The 23,348-nt window shown below is 37.0% G+C and overlaps 1 protein-coding gene across 1 annotated transcript in view; it reads left to right on the forward strand.

Annotated features, from left to right (window-relative positions):
* ANKFN1 (ankyrin repeat and fibronectin type III domain containing 1) overlaps positions 1-23,348 on the forward strand; it is a 163,672-nt gene that overhangs the window by 24,920 nt on the left and 115,404 nt on the right. The window contains exons 4-5 of the mRNA XM_063112909.1: positions 9,702-9,896; positions 11,646-11,759. Coding sequence (XP_062968979.1) covers positions 9,702-9,896; positions 11,646-11,759 — 309 coding nt within the window. The remainder of the gene's footprint in view (positions 1-9,701; positions 9,897-11,645; positions 11,760-23,348) is intronic.

Below are 23,348 nucleotides of genomic sequence, written 5' to 3' on the forward strand. Positions count from 1 at the left end.
ATTCTCAATGTTTTCATTTGTTGTATTTTCTATCTCACCTGCATTGGAATGTAAACTCCACAAGAGCGAGACCTGTCTGTCTCATTCACCACTGTATCCCCAGAAAACTATAGGCACTCAATAATTATTAGATTTTTTTTTTTTTTGATTGGTAAGGGGATTGCAACCCTTGGCATGGTATGGTCCACACCACACTCAGCCAGTGAGCACACCAGCCATCCCTATGTAGGATCCGAATCCATGGCCTCGGCACTACCAGCGCCGCACTCTCTTGAGTGAGCCACAGGGCCGGCCCTCGATAATTATTAGTTTAATTGAATTAAGTGAATTCCAATGAACCTCCTCATTTGAGGGGTGTGAATATAGTATTTCTTATGAAGGGAGTTATTTTACTAAATATCTAGTGATATTTTTTACATTTCCAAATAATTGCTTAAACATCAGGTGGCCACAGCCTAAGTTCCAGTCACCTATTCTTCAAGAGTTCAGAGATGTCTTTTATTTTTTTATTTTAAAATAAAGATTGTATATATTTAAGGTGTATGACATGATTTGATAAATGTATAAATTAAGTAATGATTATGACAAGCTATTTAACGTGATCTATCACCAACAATGCTGTACATTAGATTACCACAACTTGTTTATCTTATAAGTGAAAGTTTGTGCCCTTTGATTAGCATCTTCCCATTTTCCCCACCCCCGAGCCCCAGGCAACCACCACTCTACTCTGTTTCTAGCTATTGATTTTTTTAGTTGAAAGAGGTTATTGACAGCCCACCCAATTCATCTGTATACACATGAGCACACTCACAATCTAGGTTCCCATTCCTAAATTCCTCCAATGTCACCATTGCTGTCAATTTCGAGGGTATCTAGACTTTTCCCCATGAAGTTTAACATACACACAACAACAATTAACACAGAAGTTTTTTTTTTTCTTTTTTGATGCAGCTTTTAAATTAAATCCTTAGCATAGGCTAAAAATTAAATTTCTGGAGTCAGAGAGTTCCAGCTTCAACTAAACACTTTGACACTCTGTAGCTATGGGAAAATTCCTCAACCTCTCTGTGCCTCAGTTTCTTAATTTATAAAATGGAGATAATAATTGTGTCTACTTGTGTTAGTTACATATTGCTGTGTAATGAATTACCCCAAAACTTAGCCAGCTGAAGATAACAAATGTTTATGTCACATAGTTTCTATGGGTCAGGAATCTGGAAACAGCTTTAGCTAGATAGTTCTGGCGCAGGGTAACCCATCAGATTGCTGTCATCTCAGGGCTTGATTGAGCTACAGGATCTAATTTCAAGTTTACTCAGAGTGACCACTGGCAAGAGCCCTTGCTGCATGAACCTCTCCATGTGGCTGCCCTATGACATGGCAGTTGGTTTCCCCCAGAGAGAATGATTTGAGAAAGAGAGAAAGAGAACAACCAAGGTGGAAGCAACAGTGTCTTTTACAACCTAATCTCAGAAGTGTCATACTGCTGATCTCACAGACGAGCCTTGGTAGAGAGTAGGAGGGAACTATACAAGGGTATGAATATCAGCAGACAGAGGTCATTGGGGATCCTCTTGGGAGGACTAGGAGGCTGCCTACCACACTACCTATCTGGAATAGTTGAGAATTAAATAGAATAATACCTTTAAAACATTTCTCATTTTACCTGGCACACTGTAAATATTCAAAAAAATCATTAGCCTATATAATTCTTAAAAGAAAAATAAAACAACCCAAGAGTTTCTGGTAAAGAATTTAAATATTTTACTCATCTACTGTATCATTTGTGTTGCAAAACACAGCCCAACACAAGCCCTTTTTAAAGTTTGTAGAATTTTAAGTTCTAAAACTACACTGTCCAACACAGGAGCGACTAACCACATATAACCATCCAACACTTGAAATATGTCTACTTTGTCAAACAATGGAACAGAATAGACAGCACAGAAATGAGCCCTTGTTTGTACAGTCAATTAGATTTTGACAAAGGTGCCAAGAATACACAATGGGAAAAGGATAGTCTCTTCAATATGGTGCTGGAAAAAACTGGATATCCACATGCGAAAGAATGAAATTGGACCCGTATCTCATACCATATACAAAAATCAACTCAAAATTGGCTGAAGACATAAACTTAAGACCTGAAACTGTAAAACTACAAGAAGAAAACTTAGGGGGAAAACTACATGACCTTGGTCTGGGCATTAAGTTTTTGGATTTAATCCCCAAAGTGTAGGCAACAACAAAAAGATAGACACAAGGAGTCACATCATTAAAAAGCTTCTTCAGAGCAAAGGAAACAATTAAGTGTGAAGAGACAATCTACAGATTGGGAGAAAATATTTGGAAGCCATACATCCAATAAGGGGTTAATATTTAAAATATATAGGGAACAACTCAAGAGCAAAACAAACAACACCACCAGCAACAAATGGGCAAGGGACCTGAATAGACATTTCTCAAAAGAAGACATACAAATGGCCAACAGATATATGAAAAAATGTTCAACATTGTCAATCATGAGGGAAATACAAATTAAAGCAGCAATGAGATATTATCTCATACCTGTCAGAATGGCTGTTATCAAAAAGACAAATGATAACAAGTGTTGGCAAGGATGTGGAGAAAAGGGAACACCTGTACACCATTGGTGGGAATGGAAATTAGAATAGTCATTACGGAAAACTATATGGAAAGTCCTCAAAAAACCAAAAATAGAACTACCATATGATCCAGCAATCCCACTTCTGGCTATTTGCCCAAAAGATCAAATCAGTTTGTCGAAGAGATATCTGCACTGCCATGTTCATTACAGCACTATTTACAATAGCCAAATTACGGAATGATCCTAACTGATCATCAACAGATGAATGGATAAAGAAAATGTGGTATACATACACAATGAAATACTATTCGGCCTTAAAAAAAAAAAAAGAAGGAAATGCTGTCATGTGTGATAACATAGATGGAGTTGGAGAACATAACGCTGAGTGAAACAAGCCAGGCACCGAAAGACGAATACTGCATATTCTCACGTGTGTGTGGTATCTAAAACCATCAAACTCATAGAAGTAGAGAGTAGAATCAGGGTTACAGAGGCTGGGAGGTGGCAGTAATAGGGAGAGGATGACCAAAGGGTACAAAATCTCAGACAGGAGAAATAAGCGTGGTTTTTTTGTGGTGAAAATAATTAATAATATTGTAGTGCACATTTCAAAATTGCTAAAAGAGTAAATTTCAAATATTCGCACCATAAGAAATAAGTATTTGATGTCATTGTTATATTGATCAGCTTGATTTAATTATTCCTCATTGTATTCAGAACTCATAAATCACTTTGCACCCCATAAATATGTAGTTATAAATTGTCAATTTTCAATAAAATAAAATTTAATAAAAAGAAATATTTCTAGTACAAATTGAAATGTGTTCTAAATATAAAATGTACACTGAATTTCAAAGGCTTAGTACGAAACAAAAAAAAATATGTCTAATAATTTTTATACTGATTACATGTTGAAATGATAACATTTTGAATATACGTAGTTAACTGAAATATGTTATTAAAATTAATTCACCTCTTTCTTTTTGCTGTTTTAATGTCACTACTAGGAAATTTAAAGTGATGTGGCTCACACTATATGTCTATGGACAGAGATGAAAATACTGGCAGAAGACATGTTTCATACTTAAGTCCCATATGATGCCATTGGGAAATCTACTTTGGATTTCCTAAATAAGTTGCTCAAGTGTTTCGTGTGTTTCTTTTAGAGAAGATGTCCATTTGCCCCTTTGAGTTTGGTGAGACCTGGGCAGGAAGTTCCCTTGTGAGTCACTGGTTCTGACTTTTTAAGAAATCACCAGTTACAACCTAACTTATATAGAATGGACTTTGTGAATCCACCTTCTTGCTGGAAAGTAGCAGGGAAGGAAAAACACTCAAGAGCTCTACATTCGGGTGTAATGTGTTCTAGGAGAAAAATTTCCACAGTAATTAAAATGAACATTTAATCTCCAGACCTCTAAAACCTTTTTGGGACCACACTCTCAAAGTACTTGGGCAATTCTCAAAATAAGACAACAGGTTGAGACCTAAGTGAAGCCAAAGTGAGTTTTTAGTCCTAAACCTTAACAAGACAAGTAAATTGAAATTTATTTTTTTAGTTTCTCTAGTATAAGTGTTTTTTTTTATTTTAACTTCTCAATATACATTGTAGTTGATATTCATGTCCCTTTACCCGTTCCACTTCTCCCCTCCTTCTCTCCCTTCCCCCCACTACATCATATCTGTTCACTTATCTTAACAAGTTCAAGGAATTGTTGTGATTGTTGTGTCTTCTCCCCCCCCCTTTATTTGTTTGTATATTTATTTATTTATTTATTTTTAGCTCCCACAAAAAGTGAGAACATGTGGTATTTCTCTTTCTGTGCCTGACTTGTTTTACTTAATATAGTTTTCTCTAAGTCCATCCATGTTGTTGTGAATGGTGGTAGTATTTCATTCTTTTTTACATCAGAGTAGTACTCTACTGTGTAGATATACCACTAAGTGTTTTTTAATTTAAAACATTTATTTATTAGAATACCTTTATATTACTTCTTTGAATGTTCCTGCCTTAAAACAAGTCAGTCGTGAAGTTGTTAGAGGTTATCATTCATGATCTGCAAAGATAAATTTTATTAACTTCTGTTCTTGTTGGCCAGAGGATATTGGCTTATGCAAGATTTATACTTCAGTGACCTTGTTTTTTTCCTTAGAAATAACAGGTAGTGCTGAAGTTAACTAATATATTTCTGAACAGTAGCTGAAATGAAAAATTTTTATCTGAGGCAAGAGTTGTTTTTTGTTTTCCTTTTTTTTTGATGGAAAAACATAGAGCTATTTTATAAAACAAGTATTTGCATTTATTTTTATGTGCCTCTCAAAAATATAGAAACAATGTGTGTAGTAATAGTAATAATATGAATCTCCACTAATCGAGTCTTCTGTGTAAAGATTATCATTAATTTATTACATCTTATGAGACAGGGGCTATTATTATCCTACTTTTAAAGACAAGACACTTAGGCTCAATATGGTGGAGTAAGGTCAGGGTCATACAATTGTAAGGGGCAGTGCTTGATCTAGAGGACCCTAAAAAGCCCTTTTACTGCATTGCCTCCACTTTAAAAATAATGGAAACACAGATTTCAGCTCAGGGTAAGGAAGCTTTTTAAAATTCAGAATTGTGTGATGATGGACAAGGCCGCGTTAGTAAGCAGTGGGTTCTCCTCACGAAGGAAATCACAGAGCCAAGGGTATTGTAGGAAGATGGATCTAAGGTTGCTTATAAGGAATCCTTCTAACACTGAGGTCAAATGATTGTCTTAGTGCCTCATTCTTCTAATCAGTAAAAAAAGAGGAAAATGCTAATAATAATCATACAGAAGGTGTTGCTAAATTACAGAATGACATATCATTAGCAATGGGCAAATATGTCCATTTTTTTCAAGCAAACAAAATAGTTTCCTAAAAGCCTCAAGTAAAAATTAGTTTGCATTTTGCCTTCATATTTTCAAGCTTTAAGCAATTATCAATCAAGTTCCAAATTCACAAATTGCAAAGTGAGGACAAAATTAAAAAACAGTAAGTAGTTGGCAATCCATAGGTTCAATTCCAATGGTGAAGAAAATCCATGCAGTCCCTGATCATTATTTATCTCAGGATTTAAACAGTAACAGTAATTGTACCCTAACACCAAGTTCCCACCCCACCCCCATCCCCATCCCATAGTTAATTAGCTGGGCAGGCCTTAATAACAAATACCCACTCAGAAGCACTGAGTGGTAGAAACACAGTTGATAATTAAACACCACAATAGCACGAAGCCTATTTCAGGAGCCACCGAGTGGTCTTGCCCCAGCCGAACTGCTTTCCACACTCTCACAGACCCTTTATTGTGCTGGCTATTGCCGCTCAGAGGGATGGTTGCTTGGCTGGAGAAGGGACCAACTGCAATGAGAGAAAAGACCAAACCTTGCTAAGAGATTAGGAGTGCTGGACTCAAGAAGGAAATATCTAGTAGGTGCAAATAAAAGGGGAATAGACCCAAGAAAAAGAGAAGTGGACACAGGTATTGATATTCAATACTGTATCCCACAGACATGTACAACCATGTTTCTATAAATAAATAAATAAATAAATAAAGCTAAAAAAGAGAGAAGTGTACAGGCAAGAAAATCAATCATAAAATAAACATAGCCTTTTTTCTAAGTCCACCAACCAGCTAAAATGAGTTTGCCAATCACATGCCAAACAGGGATCAGAAAATTGCAATACATAGATAATACGTTGATTTGCATTCCATTTGGTTTAGAGAAGTTCACTGAGTTCTTTAAGGTTTTTTAAGAAAATCATGGATAAGTCATCTGACCTCCCTGCATCTCCAGTTTCTTCATCTTTCAAGTAAGGAAGTTGAAAAGATTCCCATTCTGCCATCACAAAAATAAAAGTGGGGTTCCCAGAACAATTTCTAAGGTGTCAAAAAGCCTAATCAATTACACCATTACTCAAGATAAAACTACTGTCTAATATAATTATCATATTTACTTGCTTCTGCTTAAAATATATTAACCCAGTTTGTTAGGTTGATTATCTCATTCTGAACAGATGCCTCTATTGGAAATTATATAGGTCATTAATAATAGGGAAAAACATGATTACTTTGTAAGTCAGCTGGTTTGGTAGGAAAAAAAAATCTTTCAAAAAAGAGAGTTTTATTAAGCTATTAAAAAAAACCATAGGAAAAAATATAAAGGTTTCCTTGGTGAAATAATTAGAAACCACTGGCTCAGTCAGTGACTCCCCGATCTGTCCATGCAATTACCTCTAACAATAAAGGCAAGTGAATGTAGTCTCAGGGGCACCTGGGGACTTAACCTGAAAAAAAGGGAGAGATTTCTAGAAAGTTTCTCTTTTTAAAAAATCATCAATTTTTTGAAATTTTTTCATTCTCCTTGATAATAGAAGTATTTGTGTGAACTTTTAAATACTATGCTTTCATCAAAATATGCATGTAAAATTTGATGCTTCAGGACACATACATTCATATTGTGGCTTCAGAGATGCCCAATGTACTACCACCATCACCACCAGATTATGCTGAAGTGCAGGCATCCCATACTGAGGAGCACAAAGATCTAAATCATCTTGGAAAGCTCACCTAGCTATAAAATTCTATGTACCTCCCTTGTTAATCTCTGAAGAGGCAAGATGCTTTATCTTGGAGAGGTGGAATCCCTTTACCACTATAACCCAAATTGCATCAGGTCTAAAGCCTAGGAGAAAAGGGAAAGTGCAGAGACAAAGTGTGCTGTGCTAGGGAAAGCAGGAAAAATGTCAGGGGGAGCCAAGCATAGCTCAAGAGAAGCTGTCCATCTGAAATGCCACCTGGAATTCACAGCAGTAATAACTGTTGTGGATATAAAAATTAATAGGGGGGATTTCATAGTATTAGAAAAATTTATTTTTATAAATCATGTGTCTATCACCCAAGTGTTGACACATGCATGCAACTCAAACATCAGGCTTACAATAAAAAGCTCACTGAATAACTTAAAAAGGACAATTCCCCCATTTTCTCTATAATTTGGAGTAGAAGAAGGAGGGGGGAGTGGGTAAAGGGTGCAGTTACTGGGTCAATTAATCAACCTGAAACTGTGACACAAACTCTGACGCCTAACCTATGTCTAAAAATACACAAATGTATACGAATTTGTTTTAAACTGTCAATGCCTATATTTAGGACCTTCCCAGCAAGGCTATAATGAGACTGTGTTTGAGGGCTTCAGTCATAGCAGACTCTACCATTAATCTGAAGTTAGTTAAATTAACAGCATTTAGTACTGACTTGTCAATCTCACCGCTCCAGGAAATTACACCTTGAGGCTACTAATATTGCCAATTTTTCCACTGGAGTGTGCGCCTGTGTGTGTGTGTGTGTGTGTGTGTGTATTTTTTTTCCTCCAGAACCTCTGCATTCATACACCATCATTGCTTCCCTACATCCACAGCACTTATATTATCATTTATTCTGGCCTCCTTTAGCCTTCCCGGGGGATTCTGCATAGTGTAGCTGCTCAGTGAAAGAGTTTTTTAGCTTTATATTTATTTGTTTATTTTTCTGTCATGGCTCATGACTGAGGCTTTTTAAAAAAAGTGTGACAGTATTTAGAGTACATGATTGACTGCTATAGCAACATTCATTAACCATGACAAATCTACAGCAAAACACAGTCCTGAGTGTTTTAAACAGCAACTTTAAAAAGAAAGAAGAAAGAAAGAAAGAAAGAAAAAAAGACTCCACTAATTTTTCATTGACCTCATCTGTAAATAAATTTAGACTGATGGTGCACAGGGGCAATAATAAATTAGTATTCATTTCCTGTAATTAATGCAAACATGCCTATGAACTCAGAGAATATGAATATATAACCACCTAATTTCCATTTCAAAATACACCTAACAAATTTTCACTTGAGTTATCTTTATAATATTTTCCCCCTTAATTAGAAGAATGAAATGGTTGGATTTCTTTCCTACCCACCAGGGGGAAATACTGTTTTGGTCACAGGCAGTGTCAAACACATTTCGGCAACAGATCTACAGAACTTGATACTGATTTATTTCACTATTTGTTTGATCCCCTACCACATTTCTATGCTGAGGCTGTCTTCTCTTTTATCACTAACCAGGAGGGGTTTCTATGAGGTGACCAGATGACCGCCTAGGCAGGCCCTTATATGCATGAGAGCCATAAGCAGACCTCAAGAAGCAGCCTTACAGCCTAGCACAAGAATGGGAAATGTACTGTGCTTGATATAAACATTCAATCACACAAGGGTGGGCTAGCTAAACAATATGATGTAAGTCAAATGACTATCACATATTGGGTAAAATAGGAATATTAAGCTCTACAGACTCTCTTGGCAAAGAGAACTAGTATAACTTACCCTCTTAGGCATGAATATTTCTGGAGATCATTTCTACAATCACATCACAATCAAAAATCAAACTGATCAAAGATTAATGTCTGATCTCATCCAAGTCATCCAGCCATCAGAACTCAACTGCAGCAACAGAAGTGGAACACTTTGTTAGCAATAAAAAAAATCTATTAATAATAACAAAACCATGCCTCTAAGACACGTATAAAAATGTCTATAAGCTGGGAAAAATGTGATAGCAGAAAATTTGAATCAGATTCTACCAAACAAACAAAAAAAAAACCCAAACGTTGCCAGAATGCAACTTGCCCCATGGATAACTTTTCCAATAGTTATCCTATAGAGCTTTTGCCCCTAAGTGTTTATCCCTCTAAATGTCATGGAAACAAATGTGTGCAATCTAGATGAGAAGTGGCCCTCTTAGGTACTTGATGGTGGAACACTAATTAGCTGTGCTAAGCAGTTAATTGGGGTGCATGTGACAAGAGGGCCAGAGAGCAATGGGTATGTCTTAATTTGATGAATTTACCACTTAATCTATTTGTAGATGTCACTGATTAGACCTTATCAGAATAAGATAGTTAAAAACAAACACAGATTCCACTTTCCCCAGGCATTTTTAAAAACCCATAGCAGATTCTCAGATATATCCTGCCAACAAAGCAGCATTTACCCAAAAAGAGGGAGGAGTCATCCCATTTCTTTGCCTTTAGTTGTCAGCCTGGAAAGCCGAGCAATGCACCTCAACACGCTAGTCCAGGAAGCCCAGGAGAGGGTGAGTGAACTGTCTGCTCAGGTGGAGAATGAAGGATTCACTCTGGACAACACAGAGAAAGAAAAGCAGCTAAAAGCTTGGGAGTGGAGGTATCGGCTCTACAGACGCATGAAGACAGGCTTCGAGCATGCCAGTGAGTATAAGCCGAGGACTTCAACATTAAACTACAATGAACTTTGGTTTGAGACAGCCAGGCCTTCTTTTACAGATTTTTTTTTTTTTGCCATTCTACAAGGTCATGGATGGCCATTGTCAGCCTATTTGGAGTGAATGCTCTGGGAGGCTGTCAAAGGGTCTTTTGTCTTACTTGATTTTCTGGCTCCTGATGGGTTCTCTGACCACAGCTATGAGGCTTCAATGCTTCTGGCCTCCCTCCACCATGTCACGCTCGTCTAGCACTTTCCACCCACTTTGCCCTAATGCCTAATGACCTGGATGGTCTGATGCCATAAGTGGCTGTATTTGGGGATTTAAAGGTGGAAAAATATTTGTTTTCCTATTTGTCCAGTTTCTGCTTCAAGCTCAAGTTTAAGTTCTTTTCAAGTCTCTACTGCATTTTTTTAGAGCTAGAAACTGAGCTTCAATTAATACAGGCAACAGAGAAGGACAATCAATCCATGAAATATTCTTTCATCTGCACTTCCATTCTCTTTACCAATTCTTTTTGTTAGCTTAAGAAAAAATCTTTCTGGATAATACTCATTAGTACTAGAAAGTACTGCTGAGTGCAGCCCCTGATATAAAAACAAAATATAAAATTCAAACACTTGTGAAATATTAAATTCTCATTCTACAGGGAGATCTTATTTAAACAACAAAAAATTATACTTAAAATTTTAAATCTAAGGGAAAGATCAGTTTATTGGTTTGGAAATTCTCTGCCTTCACTGCAAGAACTTTAGTTGTGACAGACAAAGACCAAAGGCAGTTAAATTTTGTTTTCTAAAGTATTACTGCACACTAAGAACCAAATCTAGGCCTAACTCTTTCTCTTGGAGCAAATAAAGTAAGCGATGTTAATGAAAGGTTGCTTTCAATATTAACAATCTTCAGCAATGCTGATATATGGATTTTTTAAAAAGACTCCCAGCAATTGCTTTAATAAATGTATTTGCTATTGTGCCTCATTTAGGACAGATTAATACTAGGAACAGACATATTTTTAGACTAATGCCATTTTTTGTAATTTTCTAAATTATGAAATATCGTCTGTGTATTAAGGAATACCTAAAGCCATCAAGAGTCCTTTTAACCTGAGGTTGGTGAGCATGACATCTAACCATTACTTTCTTCCCAGAAAATACTACTTAGTAATAGGAGGCAGCCTGAGAGCAAGGTGAGTTAGCATTCCATACTGGAAAGAGCCCAGAATTAGGCATCCAAAGGCGGGGGCTTTCACCCTGGCTGTGTGTCATCACTGTGTTCTCAAACAAGGATTTTGGCCTCTTTGGGCTGTAGTACTGTTACTTGCCTTTACTACCCAACAGGGTTACAAAGAGGCTCCAATGAACTGATGTACATGAAAGTACTTATGAAAGGTAAGGGTCTCTGTCTACAATGTAGGATCCTGCTGTCAGTGTCTGCCCTTCTCTTCACCGGTCCAGTGCAATCTCCTCTTGTGTTTCCAAAGTCCTTTGGGGAGGTTTAACTGGTATTGTTTACCCCTTCAGAAGATGTTCTAATGCTTAAATTAGTGCTTAAATAAGACCACGATGGCAACAAACAAAAGACTTCTAATGAAAATGTTCAAAAGCAAAAGCTATTAGGCTCTACAAACAAATGTTACCACAGAATGTGTTTCAGGGTATCCTTTGAAGAGGCAGAAACATTGTTTGAAAAGGATTTGCTATGTTAAGATCCTTGTGTTTTCCTTCTGTCCCAGGAGCCCCTGAGGTGCCAACCAACGTCTGTCTCATGGTAACCAGCAGCACATCACTCACTGTCAGCTTCCAAGAGCCTCTTAGCATCAACGCAGCTGTAGTAACCAGGTATAAAGGTACTGGACTCCAGATATTTTTCTATAGTTCCTTCTTAAGAAAGAATCTGTTATTTGAGGGTCAGTTGTGCATTCTGTATGATTTTTTTTTTTTTCCTGCTGACAGGATTGTTTTCATCCCATTTACTTTTGGAGTTGAAATAATTCCGTAGGCACTCATGTAAAGGAGCAATAAGATGACTAAGCATAAATCACAGAAAGAATGAACCACAAGACCAGGCTGTCATTTTAGGCCCTTTGATTAATGTTCCATTCATGCGAGTCATTCACAGAGGGTTTGCTCTGTGCATAGCATAGGGTTGGGGACAGGTCTGAGCAGAACACACTGAAGAATCAGACTTAATCCAAGAAGTTGAGAGGTTAGGATATGGAATATACTAAATAGGGGGCATGTAAATTGGTAACTATAATACCAGGTAACTAGGGTTGAGAATTAAAAAGAAAAAAAGTAGATAAAATGCACTGGAAATGAGGAAAGAAAAAGGGGATGGTAAAATGGTGGGATCAGTAAAGACCCCAGGGTGGAGGTGATATTTGGGCCTGGCTTTGCAGCATGGCTAGGATTTGGACTGGAAGATATTGTGGGAAAGTAAATTCCAAGTGGAGAGAACAGTGAACACAGGTTTGAAAACAAGAAAATACTGGGACAAGTAGAGGAGGATAAGAGAAAACGTAGAGGGAATAGAAAATAGTGTGGCTCCACAGGAGCATAGGGTTCATAAAAAGGTGCGGCGAAGTCTAAGATCAGAGAGTGAAACTTGGGCCAGCAGGTGGGGGTAGAGTGGGGCTCAAAATTAAGACTGAGAAGTTTAGACTTTATGTGATGAGTTCTGCAGAGCCAGGGAATAAGTTAGGGATAGGATCAGAAGTAGACTTTTGAAAGATTAAAGTGGCAATACTGTGTATGATGTATTGGAGGAGATATGGATTTAGAATAAGGAAATGATTAGGAAGCTATTTGAGAGAGAGGTCATGACAGCCTGACCTGGCTACCATGGCAGCCTTGGGAAAGGGGAGGGAGAGCCCCGAGGAGAGAGAGATTGCAGAGGTATTATGAAGATGACAGCCAACACTTGATGGCACCAACTATGCACCAGGCACTGTTTAAAGCCTTTATGTACATTAACTCTTTCTAATCCTCACAACAACCTCATGAAGTAGGTTCTGTGTGATTCCCACTTTGCAGATGAAAAAACTGAGGCGATGAAAGATTAAGGAATTTGCCTAAAGGCTCGCAGAAGAGCCAGTCATCATGTTATGTTGATTTTTCAATGTGGGGAAGAAAAAAGAAAGAAATCATTTTCCTGGTCCACAGGACATATGGAAATTGACTGAATGGGCCTAAAACCTGATAAAGCACTCCACGCATAGTCCAAGGTGCCAGGCTCTACAAGGTGGACTTACTAAGCATTTGGGTCACAGCTGCTCTCTTTGCCTGCAAAAATGTCCAAGTAGTGCACATGCCTTCCTCCTTTCCAGGGTCCGTCCCAGGAGAACCTGGTATGACTCTGCAAATGTTACACTGGCCACACGCAACAGCTTTCTGGGGTACTTGGAATTATCCAGATAATTCCACTCTATTTGTAATACCTTGGGTAAGACAGCATTGAATTGGTTATTACTGGATTTAATGTTTCAATCTAAGAGAAGGCAGACTTAGGGTACTAATAGCAGATAAATGAAGCCACCCAGAATGGCCACCCCCCACCATCCTTTGGAACAATTTTGATACTTTCTTTTGATTGTCTCAGCTACCAAGACTGAAATTCAGAGCAAGTATTTATTTGCAGGCAATGTTAAACATGAACATTTCCCTTTATTTCTATCTCTCTCCAGTTCAGGATTCTGAAGAAAAGTTTCATCAATGCTGTCCAACTTGATATTTCCTTCTTACATTTGATCAGTGAGCTACCAGGAGCTAATTTATCCAGACTGTCAGCTATTTAAATAATACTCAACCACAGTGCCAGCAAATTCTATCAGCATTCACATATTAACACTTCTCACCTCAGGAGACCTGCATTTGGGGGAGTTTGAAATGAAAGGTCACAAGTGGGTTCTGTTAGTGACTGGAGGGGATTAATTAACCATTATAAATAGAATTGTCTGTTGCATTATGGAGTAGGTTTCCTTGTGTTAATTTATAAGGTCATAAATTGAGTCCTTAACCTGACCGCTCTCAAGGGTTATTTAAAACAGCTGGCAGCCTACTGTACCCACAGAGACAGAAGGACAGTTTCTAATTCAGGGGTTGAAGTAATTATTTAATTATGGAAATATCAGCAAAATTACCCTAAGACAAGCCGGATTATTTTGTTTGCTTTAAAAAAAAATAGAAGAAACAATTGAGAAATCCAAAGAATGAAATGGCAATTACCTAATTGGTTAGAGGGAAAGCTTAACCCTACAGTATTTAGGGTTTGGCAAAAACATCTCACTCTACTCTCCAGAATTTCTGGATTCAGCAAAACCTCAAGCCTATTTTGACAACTGAATGTTTTCCCCCTTCATGCTTAAGCCAGTGTGTATTTGAAAGAAAATCTGATTCCTTCTGTTTCTCATTTGTTTACACTCAACTCATCAACCTTTTTTTTTAACAGTTTGTTGATATACAGAAATCTTTTTAAGAGTATCTCTTTGCAAGCCTCCTTCAGACCCTGGGGACCATGCACCAGGCCAATTGCCATCACAGCTTGGAAACTGAAGGCATCAATTTCAGTTTAAAACCCAGAAAACAGTTTTCAGTGAGATCCGCTAGATTTTTCTGCCTTCATTTCCCCTGAATGCAGTAAAATGGGGCTAACAGCGCTATTGTCTGTTTCTAGGTGTTCATTGGATTCCAAGTGTTCTTGCATCTTTTGGTCTCATCTCACTGATTCTCATGGCTTACAAAGAAAAGCTAGTTATTTCAGATGCTTTGATGCTTTAGACAATTGCTGGAACCTAGTTCCACATTTTCTCTTCATGGGTCTTGGCTAACCTGGTTGGACCTCTCATTATACGTTATTTCTCTACAGGGCCAAAGCAAAAAACATTTTCAAAAGTGATTTTGCTGCTCCTCGCAGGGTTGGGGATTGTATAAGAAGGTATCCTGTAACAGGTGCAGTGTAGCATATGTTTTCCATCCATGGGATAAAATATTTTATGGTCTTTGGGGGGGGGGTTTGTATTTTGGGTTTTTGGTGGGCTTTTTTTGTTTGTTTGTTTGTTTGTTTTTTAAATCAGGGCTTGAAGTGGTCACACTTTGGGTTTTAGTAATTACTAGATGCAGCCAGTAGTAGCTGCAGTGCCTGTGAGAACTACCCTGGCTCTCGATGGCGCCTTCTTCACCTCTCTTTCTATCTACTTCCATTATGGATTAGAAACTGCCATCCTAATTCCTTCTTACAAAGGGGTGCAATCACAAATTCAACTGCTCTTCACATGATCACATTTTTTAAAGTAAAAAAGCATATCTCCTTGCAGAAATTGCTGGGGACTTTCAGGACCTGGTCTCATATCTGCTTCTACAGACACCTGGCCAGTGCCTCTGCCAACCACGACCTTCAGTTTCTTTCTCAGAAGGAGAGAAAGCCAAAGAATTCCAGGGACAGGGAGATGTCCAGGGGCATTTCAGCTTCTAGGAGGGAGAGTCCACTGTTTGCACATTAAAAACCTCAGGGTCAATTTTTTATAATGATAGCCAGAACTTAATCATAACTTGATAACTGGGGCCTTCTTTTCACAAGACTAGAGAAACCCCTGACCTCACTGAGCATGAGTGCACATTGCTTAGTGATTTATATTCTTTTTACCCCTTCTATTACTTGTTTTCCCCTCATACACCTTGTAGATGAAGGACATTTGTCCACCAAGAAAAATGCATTGCATTAAAGAATATAATTATTTTCCATGTTTAATTAATTGAAGAACAAATCTAATCATAAGCATGAGGTAGCTGCCCTTATTACTAGATTGAAGTGATATAATCCCATGAAGCAAAACAATTTATAATGTTATTTAGTCTATTTACGAGCGGAGGGGAGAATGAGGCCAAAGTCTGCAGATGAGCACAACTAGGAGGGGCAGAAAATGTTACGAGCAGAGGACAAGAAACTCAGTGTATTAACATTTTTTTTCATGTGGGTAAAATGTGAAAGTGAGTTGAACAACTAAATGTCTGATAGGGAAAATATCAGGTCGAGGGGGAGTGAGAGAATGGGAAAAGTGAAAGGCAACCCTACACAAGAGACATTTCCTCTGAGCTGCTAAGGTTTTTGTACCTTTAGTGCTCAGGATCCAGCCAGTTTACTCTCCAACTATCTTGTGACCCACTTTAAAGTCTTTCTCCATCAAGATATGTTGTAAAGAATAGCTTTTTTGCATCTTCACTATTTAAAACAATGCAGTACAGGGTTATATAAAAGAAAGAGTCAAGGTCCTCCTTCACCCATACCCCAATCTCACATTTGCATCACAAACTAATTTTCTGTAATGAGTTTGATGAATGTCCTTACAAATCCTTTCTCAATGCACATACACATATATGTGTGCGTATATACAAAGATGTACATAGTTTTGTCTGTGTGCTCTAATATAAATATCATCATACTCTTTGTCTACTCTTATAACTGGATTTTTCTTCAACTTAGCAATACTTTTGCAGTTCAACGATATAATAGATACATTTTTCTATGTCAGTGAGTTTGGTTTTCTTCATTCTGTTTAATAGTTGTGGAGTATTCCTATTCCATACATAGAGGTGTAATCATTCTCTTACTGATGGATATAGATCTTTTAATTGTTTTTTTTTTCTATTATATGATGTTGCAGTCTTATATGTCTCTCTGTTTTACCTGTAAGAATATTTTTTCTAGGATTGTTAACTAGAAGTGGAAGTGTCTGTTTGAGTACTCACATGCTTTGTCTCATTATCTGTCTAGACTTGTGCTAGCTAATACCATACAATAACGTTACAGTACATTTTGATATTTCATAGGGCAAGACCCTCCCTCCCCATGCTAATCCTTTTCAAAATGTCTTTGTTATTCACACACATTTTCTCTTCCAAATGAATTTTAGAATTGGCCAGTCAAATTCAATTTTTAAAATTTTATTAGGCTTGCAACATATTCCTAAATTAATTTGAGGAGACTTCCCATCCATGAGCATGTACGTATTCCTAATCAAGTTGAATTTTATGTATTCAGGAAAATTTAATCATTTTCTTTATACTGGTCCTCTACACTTCCTACTGAGTTTTATGGTAAGTATATTTTACAGTTTTTGTGGATATTATGAAGGAATACACTTTTCAAGATGTTCTCTGATTGTTGTGGGACAGTAGAGGAGTATTGCTAATTTTAAAAAAATCTTTAATTAGCTGCTTTACTAAAATCTCTTAGTAATAGCTTTTTTTTTTAGTAAATTGTCTTGCATTCACGAATTTTGTGTGTGTGTGTGTGTATCACCCTCAAGAATGATGCTTTTGTCTATTCTAAAACTTTTCTTTTTCTCATATCACTTCATTGATAAGAATCAATGTGAATTCTAGTTTTCACTATATTGTGAATAGCAGCTGTGAGAGTCAGTATCTTTCTCTCTCACCTGTTTTTGTCAAAATGCATCTAATATTTTACCATTAAGTATGGCATCTACTGTAGGTAGACACCTTTTATCAAATTAAGGAAGTTTTATTTTCTTTCTGGCTTGCTAAGAAACGTTTTTGTTTCATTTTGTTTTAAGTAAGAAAAATATTAAATTATATCATGTGTTCTTCTATATTTCATCTAGAAAGTCATTAACTTCATCTGGATTATAATTATCAATATAATTTTGTACACAGATATATCACAATTTTTAAATCTCTGTGATTATAACCCCTTTAACAATTCAAAAGTTGTGCATTTGTGCTTTCTTTTAGAATTGTTGAACATGTGTCTATTTTGTTGGTTTGTTTGAATAATTAAATTTTGATTTATAAAATCTTTTTTTTTTGGCTTATTTTCTCCTTTTTAAATTTTCAGTTTTAACATTACCAATTCCTGCTTTCTATGGATCGACCTTACTGTTTCTTTACTAGTTGTTTTTTGGTTTTTTGAAAACTTAATTTACTTGTTTGTTTATTTTTATTGTTTTCTAATTCATGGATTTAAGGCTATAAATGTTCCCCTCAGTACTGTTTTATCCATATCCAAAAAGTTTAAAATGTAGTGACATGATTATCACTTATTCATAAACAATTTGTAAGCTGTTTCATTTCAACCTTAACTCAATAGTTTTTAGACTAATTATTTTAAATTTCCAAGTGGCCAGATTCTATTTGCTATATTTTTATTATTAGTTTCTAACTTAATTGTACTAAGAAAATCAAAAATATGGTCTGTATCCTTTCAGGAACTTTAAAATTCTTACTTGTGGCTAACCAGTGAATCATTTGCATATGTGCCATATATGATGTTTGAAGAGAATGTGAAACTTCATTAGGTATAAAGTGTGACCCTGTGTGTGTTGTTTAAGTACCCTGGGTTTTTCCTGAAATATTTGTCCCTTTGATCTTTGATCTCTGAGAGAAGCTGCTTTATTTGTCTTGCTTCACGCTGTTTGCCTCAATTTCTATTTGATTTTGTAGTTAACATTGCTTTCTATAAGGATACTTCAAAAAGTTCATGGAAAAACAGAATTAAAAGATAATATGAATCTTTCCACATACTTTTTGATGTACCCTCGGGTATGTTTTCATTGCCCACTGTCTTTTCTCTCTCCCTTTATTTTTATCATTTCCATGACATTTGAAATACGTTTGTCTCTTGCAAACAGTATATAGTTAATTTATTTACTCAATCTGACAGTCTCAATTTCTTTAGTTCTGGTAGTTACCTCTCTACTTTAACTAATATGCTTCTATGGGTATATCTTGATCCATCAATAGCAAGTCATATCTATGCAATTGTAACTATGACAAAAAATAACTTAATTCTCACATAATACCACCCTCATCTTCATTCTCTTATTCTCTCAACATAGTTATATTTCTATTTTTAATTAAGTCAAAAATGTTTATACTATTGTGTGTAAATTTTTCATATTGTAGTCAAGTAATGTACTATGATTATATATCCTTTTCTACATATTTTTCTCAAATCTCTAGTTACCTTTTTCTCTTTCCTGTATTGTCATTATCATATTCTCAATTCTTCTAATGATCTTCTCAGAGTAGTACCTATTTTCTCTCCTATTGTACTCTTTGCTCCTGTTCCACTATAAAATAATAACTCATTAGGTTTGTCATTAGGGAAATGCAAATTAAAACCACAACGAAATATTACCATCAGAGTAGAAAAAATTTTTTAAATATTGACAACACCAAATGCTGGTGAGGATTCAGACACACTAGATCATTCATACACTGCAAGTAGGAATTTAAAATGGTACAGCCACTCTGGAAAACAGTTTGGCAATTTCTTAAAAAGCTAAACATGCAACTACCATATACCCTACCACTTGCAATACTGGGCATTTATCCCAGAAAAATGAAAGCTTATGTTCCTACAAAAACCTTTCCACAAATGTTTATTAGCTCTATGCATAATAGCCAACAACTGAAAACAATCCAGATATACTTCAATTGATGAATGGCTAAGCACACTATGGTATATCCATACCATGGACTACTATGCAGCAATAAAAAGAAACAAACTATTTTATACACACAAAAACCTGGATGAATCTTCAGAGAATTATACTGAGTGAACAGCCAACCCCAAAAGGCTACATACCATACAGTTCCATTTATATAACACTCTTGAAATGACAAAATTATAGAAATAAAGAACAGATTAGTGGTTGCCAGAAAGAGATGAGAGGGAAGGAAGTGGATGTGTAAAGCTCCCTTTCTTGTTTTCTAGCTGATGGGTATATTTTAAAATACCTTGTTTACCATTTAAAGAATTTGGAGGGGAAAGGGGTAAGTAGGCATGTGTATCAGTTTGGCATTTTGATCCAGTCCCCAAGTCACTTCTCCTTCTTACCCAGACTGTGTGCTCAGTAAACATGACCTTACATTAATATTAGGCTAAGCCAACATACTTGTGAAAGCATATCTACTGTTCAAAAATTACATGTTACCAAGGGACAAACATGAAACTAGGTTTTTATATCAGCCGGTGAAGAACTATTCCTGACACTTATTTCTTCTTCCTGTTACATTTGAAAAATTATAGACCCATAGAGTAATAAGAAATTTTTGGAACATATATTCATTTGGAACATATATTCAAAAACTCATATAAGTTTTTCCCTAATGTGTGAGTTCCTGGAAGACAGAAATCTTGTCGTCTTCATTTCTTCTCCTCACCTACTATTTCCAGTAGCACTGGTCTTCTTTTTGTTCTTAAATCAATCCCCCCACCACAAGACCTTTACATATGATGATTCCTGTACCTAGAGAATTGCCCTTTCTACTCCCCTGTCCACTGATCATTCTGGTCTCTATTAAAAGTCATTTCTTCAGAGAAGTATTTTCTAAGTATTTACTATAAATCAGGCCTGTTATAAGTTTTATCATGCCCCTCACCTTTTCTTCAAAGTAATGTTTACAACTTGCAAACATTATTTGTGATATATTTCTAAATTAAAACAGATTTCTATATTATAAACTTCTTAGAGTCTTTCATATCTAATATATCTAATAAGATATTTTCCAAATTCAATTTTATCATCTCTGGATTTTTCATGAAACCCTGAGAATATTTAGACAAGGAATTCTCAAACTAAGCTGCACATAAGAATCACTGGGGGTCCATGCCAGAGCCCCTTCCATGACTGATCAAATCTGAATCTCTGCAGGATAAAGGCCCAAACATAGATATTTTTTTAAAAGCTACTAGGTATTCAGCTAGGCTGAGAATGTGTGGCCGTATTTTTAATATCTGTCCCTTTCATCAGACTGTAAGTCATGTGAGCAGGGACTTTTTGTGCATTTCTGTAGCCCTTGCATTTGTCATAGATCCCAACACATGTACAGCAGGTACTCAATTCACTTATTCATTCATTAAAAATTTAGTGACACCTATTGTGGGTCAGGCTGTATTCTAGGCAGTGGGGATATAACCATAAACAAACAGACAAAAATCCCAGTCTTTGTGGAGCTCACATTTTATGGAGTAATAACAACACATATCAAGCTGTTACTACATTCCAGGCCATGTTCTAACGACTTATGTGCATTAACCCACTTAATCCTCACAATATATCTTTAGGTGGTATTATTACCTCTAATTTATGGCTGGGAAAACTGAGTACAAGGAGGTGAAGACTTTTGCCCAAGGTCACATAATGAGTAGGTGGCAGAGCAGAGAACTGAACCCAAAGACTGCTGCTCTGGGGCCCATGTTCAAAGCACTATACAATCCTGGGTTACAGAATTTTTCTGACTGACAAACAAATGCATGAATCAGTCTCTGAATCAACCAAAGCCTAGCAAGGTGTCTAGTTCCTAACAGCAAGCTGAGCATCTAGTCCAATCTCCATCTTCTGCTCTACTTCCATGTGTTCTTTCAAGAGAGTCTCCCAGCCTTTCGAATAGCTCTACACACAAGGGATGCACCATCTCAATAGTGTAGCCTTTTGCATTGTCACATGAGTTTCTAACTCTTACAGCTCATTTCCTTCACTTTGAAATCAGGTTGGTTGAATCGTGGATAAAATAAACTCATTGCAGACACAGCAAACACACTATGGGAATTCCTGGTCTTCCCTAAATATTTCATATAATATGGAAAAAATTTAATAACCAACCAAAAATAAACAGCTGTTGAGATGATTTACAGTCTGGCAACTAAGCAGGCTCAGGGTCTATCCTGCTTTCCCAATCTCACGATGATCTGCCAATCCTTTTCCTCTACCACGTGGAACCAAGATTAGTGTCAGAACTTAGAGCAACCAAATTTCAGAAAAATTTTTGTAATATCTCATGAGCATCTATCATATGCCCTGAATTGTGTTATGTCCCTCCATATGCAAAAGCTTCCTGATAACTTTCCACTGATTCCCTCACTGACCTCTAGAGCACTCAGAAAAAGCCTCCTGGATAGCAGCTCTTCAAATGTTTAAAAATTGCTATCACATCCCTCCCTTTCCTGCCTTGGGTCATTTTGTTCCAGGCTGTCAATATCCCCTACTTCTTTCATTGTCCTTCATATGACAGGGTTTCCAGTCCTCATCATGGGCTTCCCTCATTTTGAACCTCTCTAGAATGTGACTATTCCTTCTAAGTGTGGGGGCTCGTACTTAGAAAAAAAAAAAAAAAACTTCAGTCTGTGGCCTGAATGCTCTGATAGCAACAGAACTGAGTCTTTGGCCATTTGGACACAATATTCCCTGAGTAATCCACCTAAAATTCTTCTTACCTAAGATGGATGCAGGAAAGAGTCCACTGGAAAGTTCAGAATTAACCCTGTCTTTAGACGTGCTCTTCTCTTCCCCCAAGCCTCATTCCCTGCCGAATAGACTTCTAGTCATCCTGCAAAACTTTTTCAGGCATCACCTCCTCATACAGCCCTCACTGCTTCTCACCTCCTACCCAGACGGAACCAGCTAGTTCCATCCTCTGTAATAGGACAATGCCTTCCAAACACTATTTTTGTTCCACTCTACATAGATCTGCATGCCTACCTATATAGGCAACCTGAGTGCAAAAAGAAATTGTGTCTTATTAACTTTCGTATCCTCAGTGCACGGTGCCTGGCCAATTGTTGAACTGAACTAAACTCTAGATGGGAAAGAACTATGAAAGCAAAAGCTCTGTGTAAAGACGAGAGAATACAAAAATAGGTATTATTTGCTTATTATTTTACTCAAGAAACCTGTCGAAGGCCTACAGCTAGATAATGTGGGTGCAACAATGTGTTGTTACATATGATTTCTGTCCTCAGGGAGCAAGCATTCATTTACTTATTTATTCATCCATCCATCCATCCATCATCCAACAAACACTTTTGGAGTTCCTACTATGTGCCACTCTTCAAGTCACCACAGACACAAAAGTGAACAAGATTAGCATGGTTCCTGCCCAGATGGAGTTCCTAGTCCAGCAGTTCAGGAACTTACTAACATTTAGGCATCCATTCCTTCACTAGTAAACAAATACGAAGTGCTTGTGACATTCTGTGCAAGGCTCTGGGTATAAAAAAATTAACTTGATAAAAGCAGCCCCCTTAAGCACGGGGCTTAGAGGTTAGAGGGGAAGATAACATAAAAATTCACTTTGCTGTATAAAGAAAATAAAGCCTGTCATTGACCCAAAGTGTTGAGGCTAGAGTTTGTAGCTGGCTTTGTCCAACACCATCTCTCAGTAAACCTCATCAGGCATAAGTAGTCCACAGCTCTCTTCTCAGACCCCTGTCCTTCATCTTCAGTTTTACCCTTCAGCACGATGCCAGCTCCTGCAAGCTCACTGTCCTCAACACACTTGCCACTGGAAAGTTTCTGCAAAGGTGATCACATCACCAACTGAGTAGAGCAGCTTACCCCCTCACACACCCCTCCGAAACTTTGGAGCCATGAAGTTTCCTGGCTGAGAGGGAGGCCCACCAGGCAGCTCTTTATTGC

This window comes from Cynocephalus volans, chromosome 10, assembly GCF_027409185.1.
Source record: "Cynocephalus volans isolate mCynVol1 chromosome 10, mCynVol1.pri, whole genome shotgun sequence".
In the NCBI taxonomy this organism is placed as follows: Eukaryota; Metazoa; Chordata; class Mammalia; order Dermoptera; family Cynocephalidae; genus Cynocephalus; species Cynocephalus volans.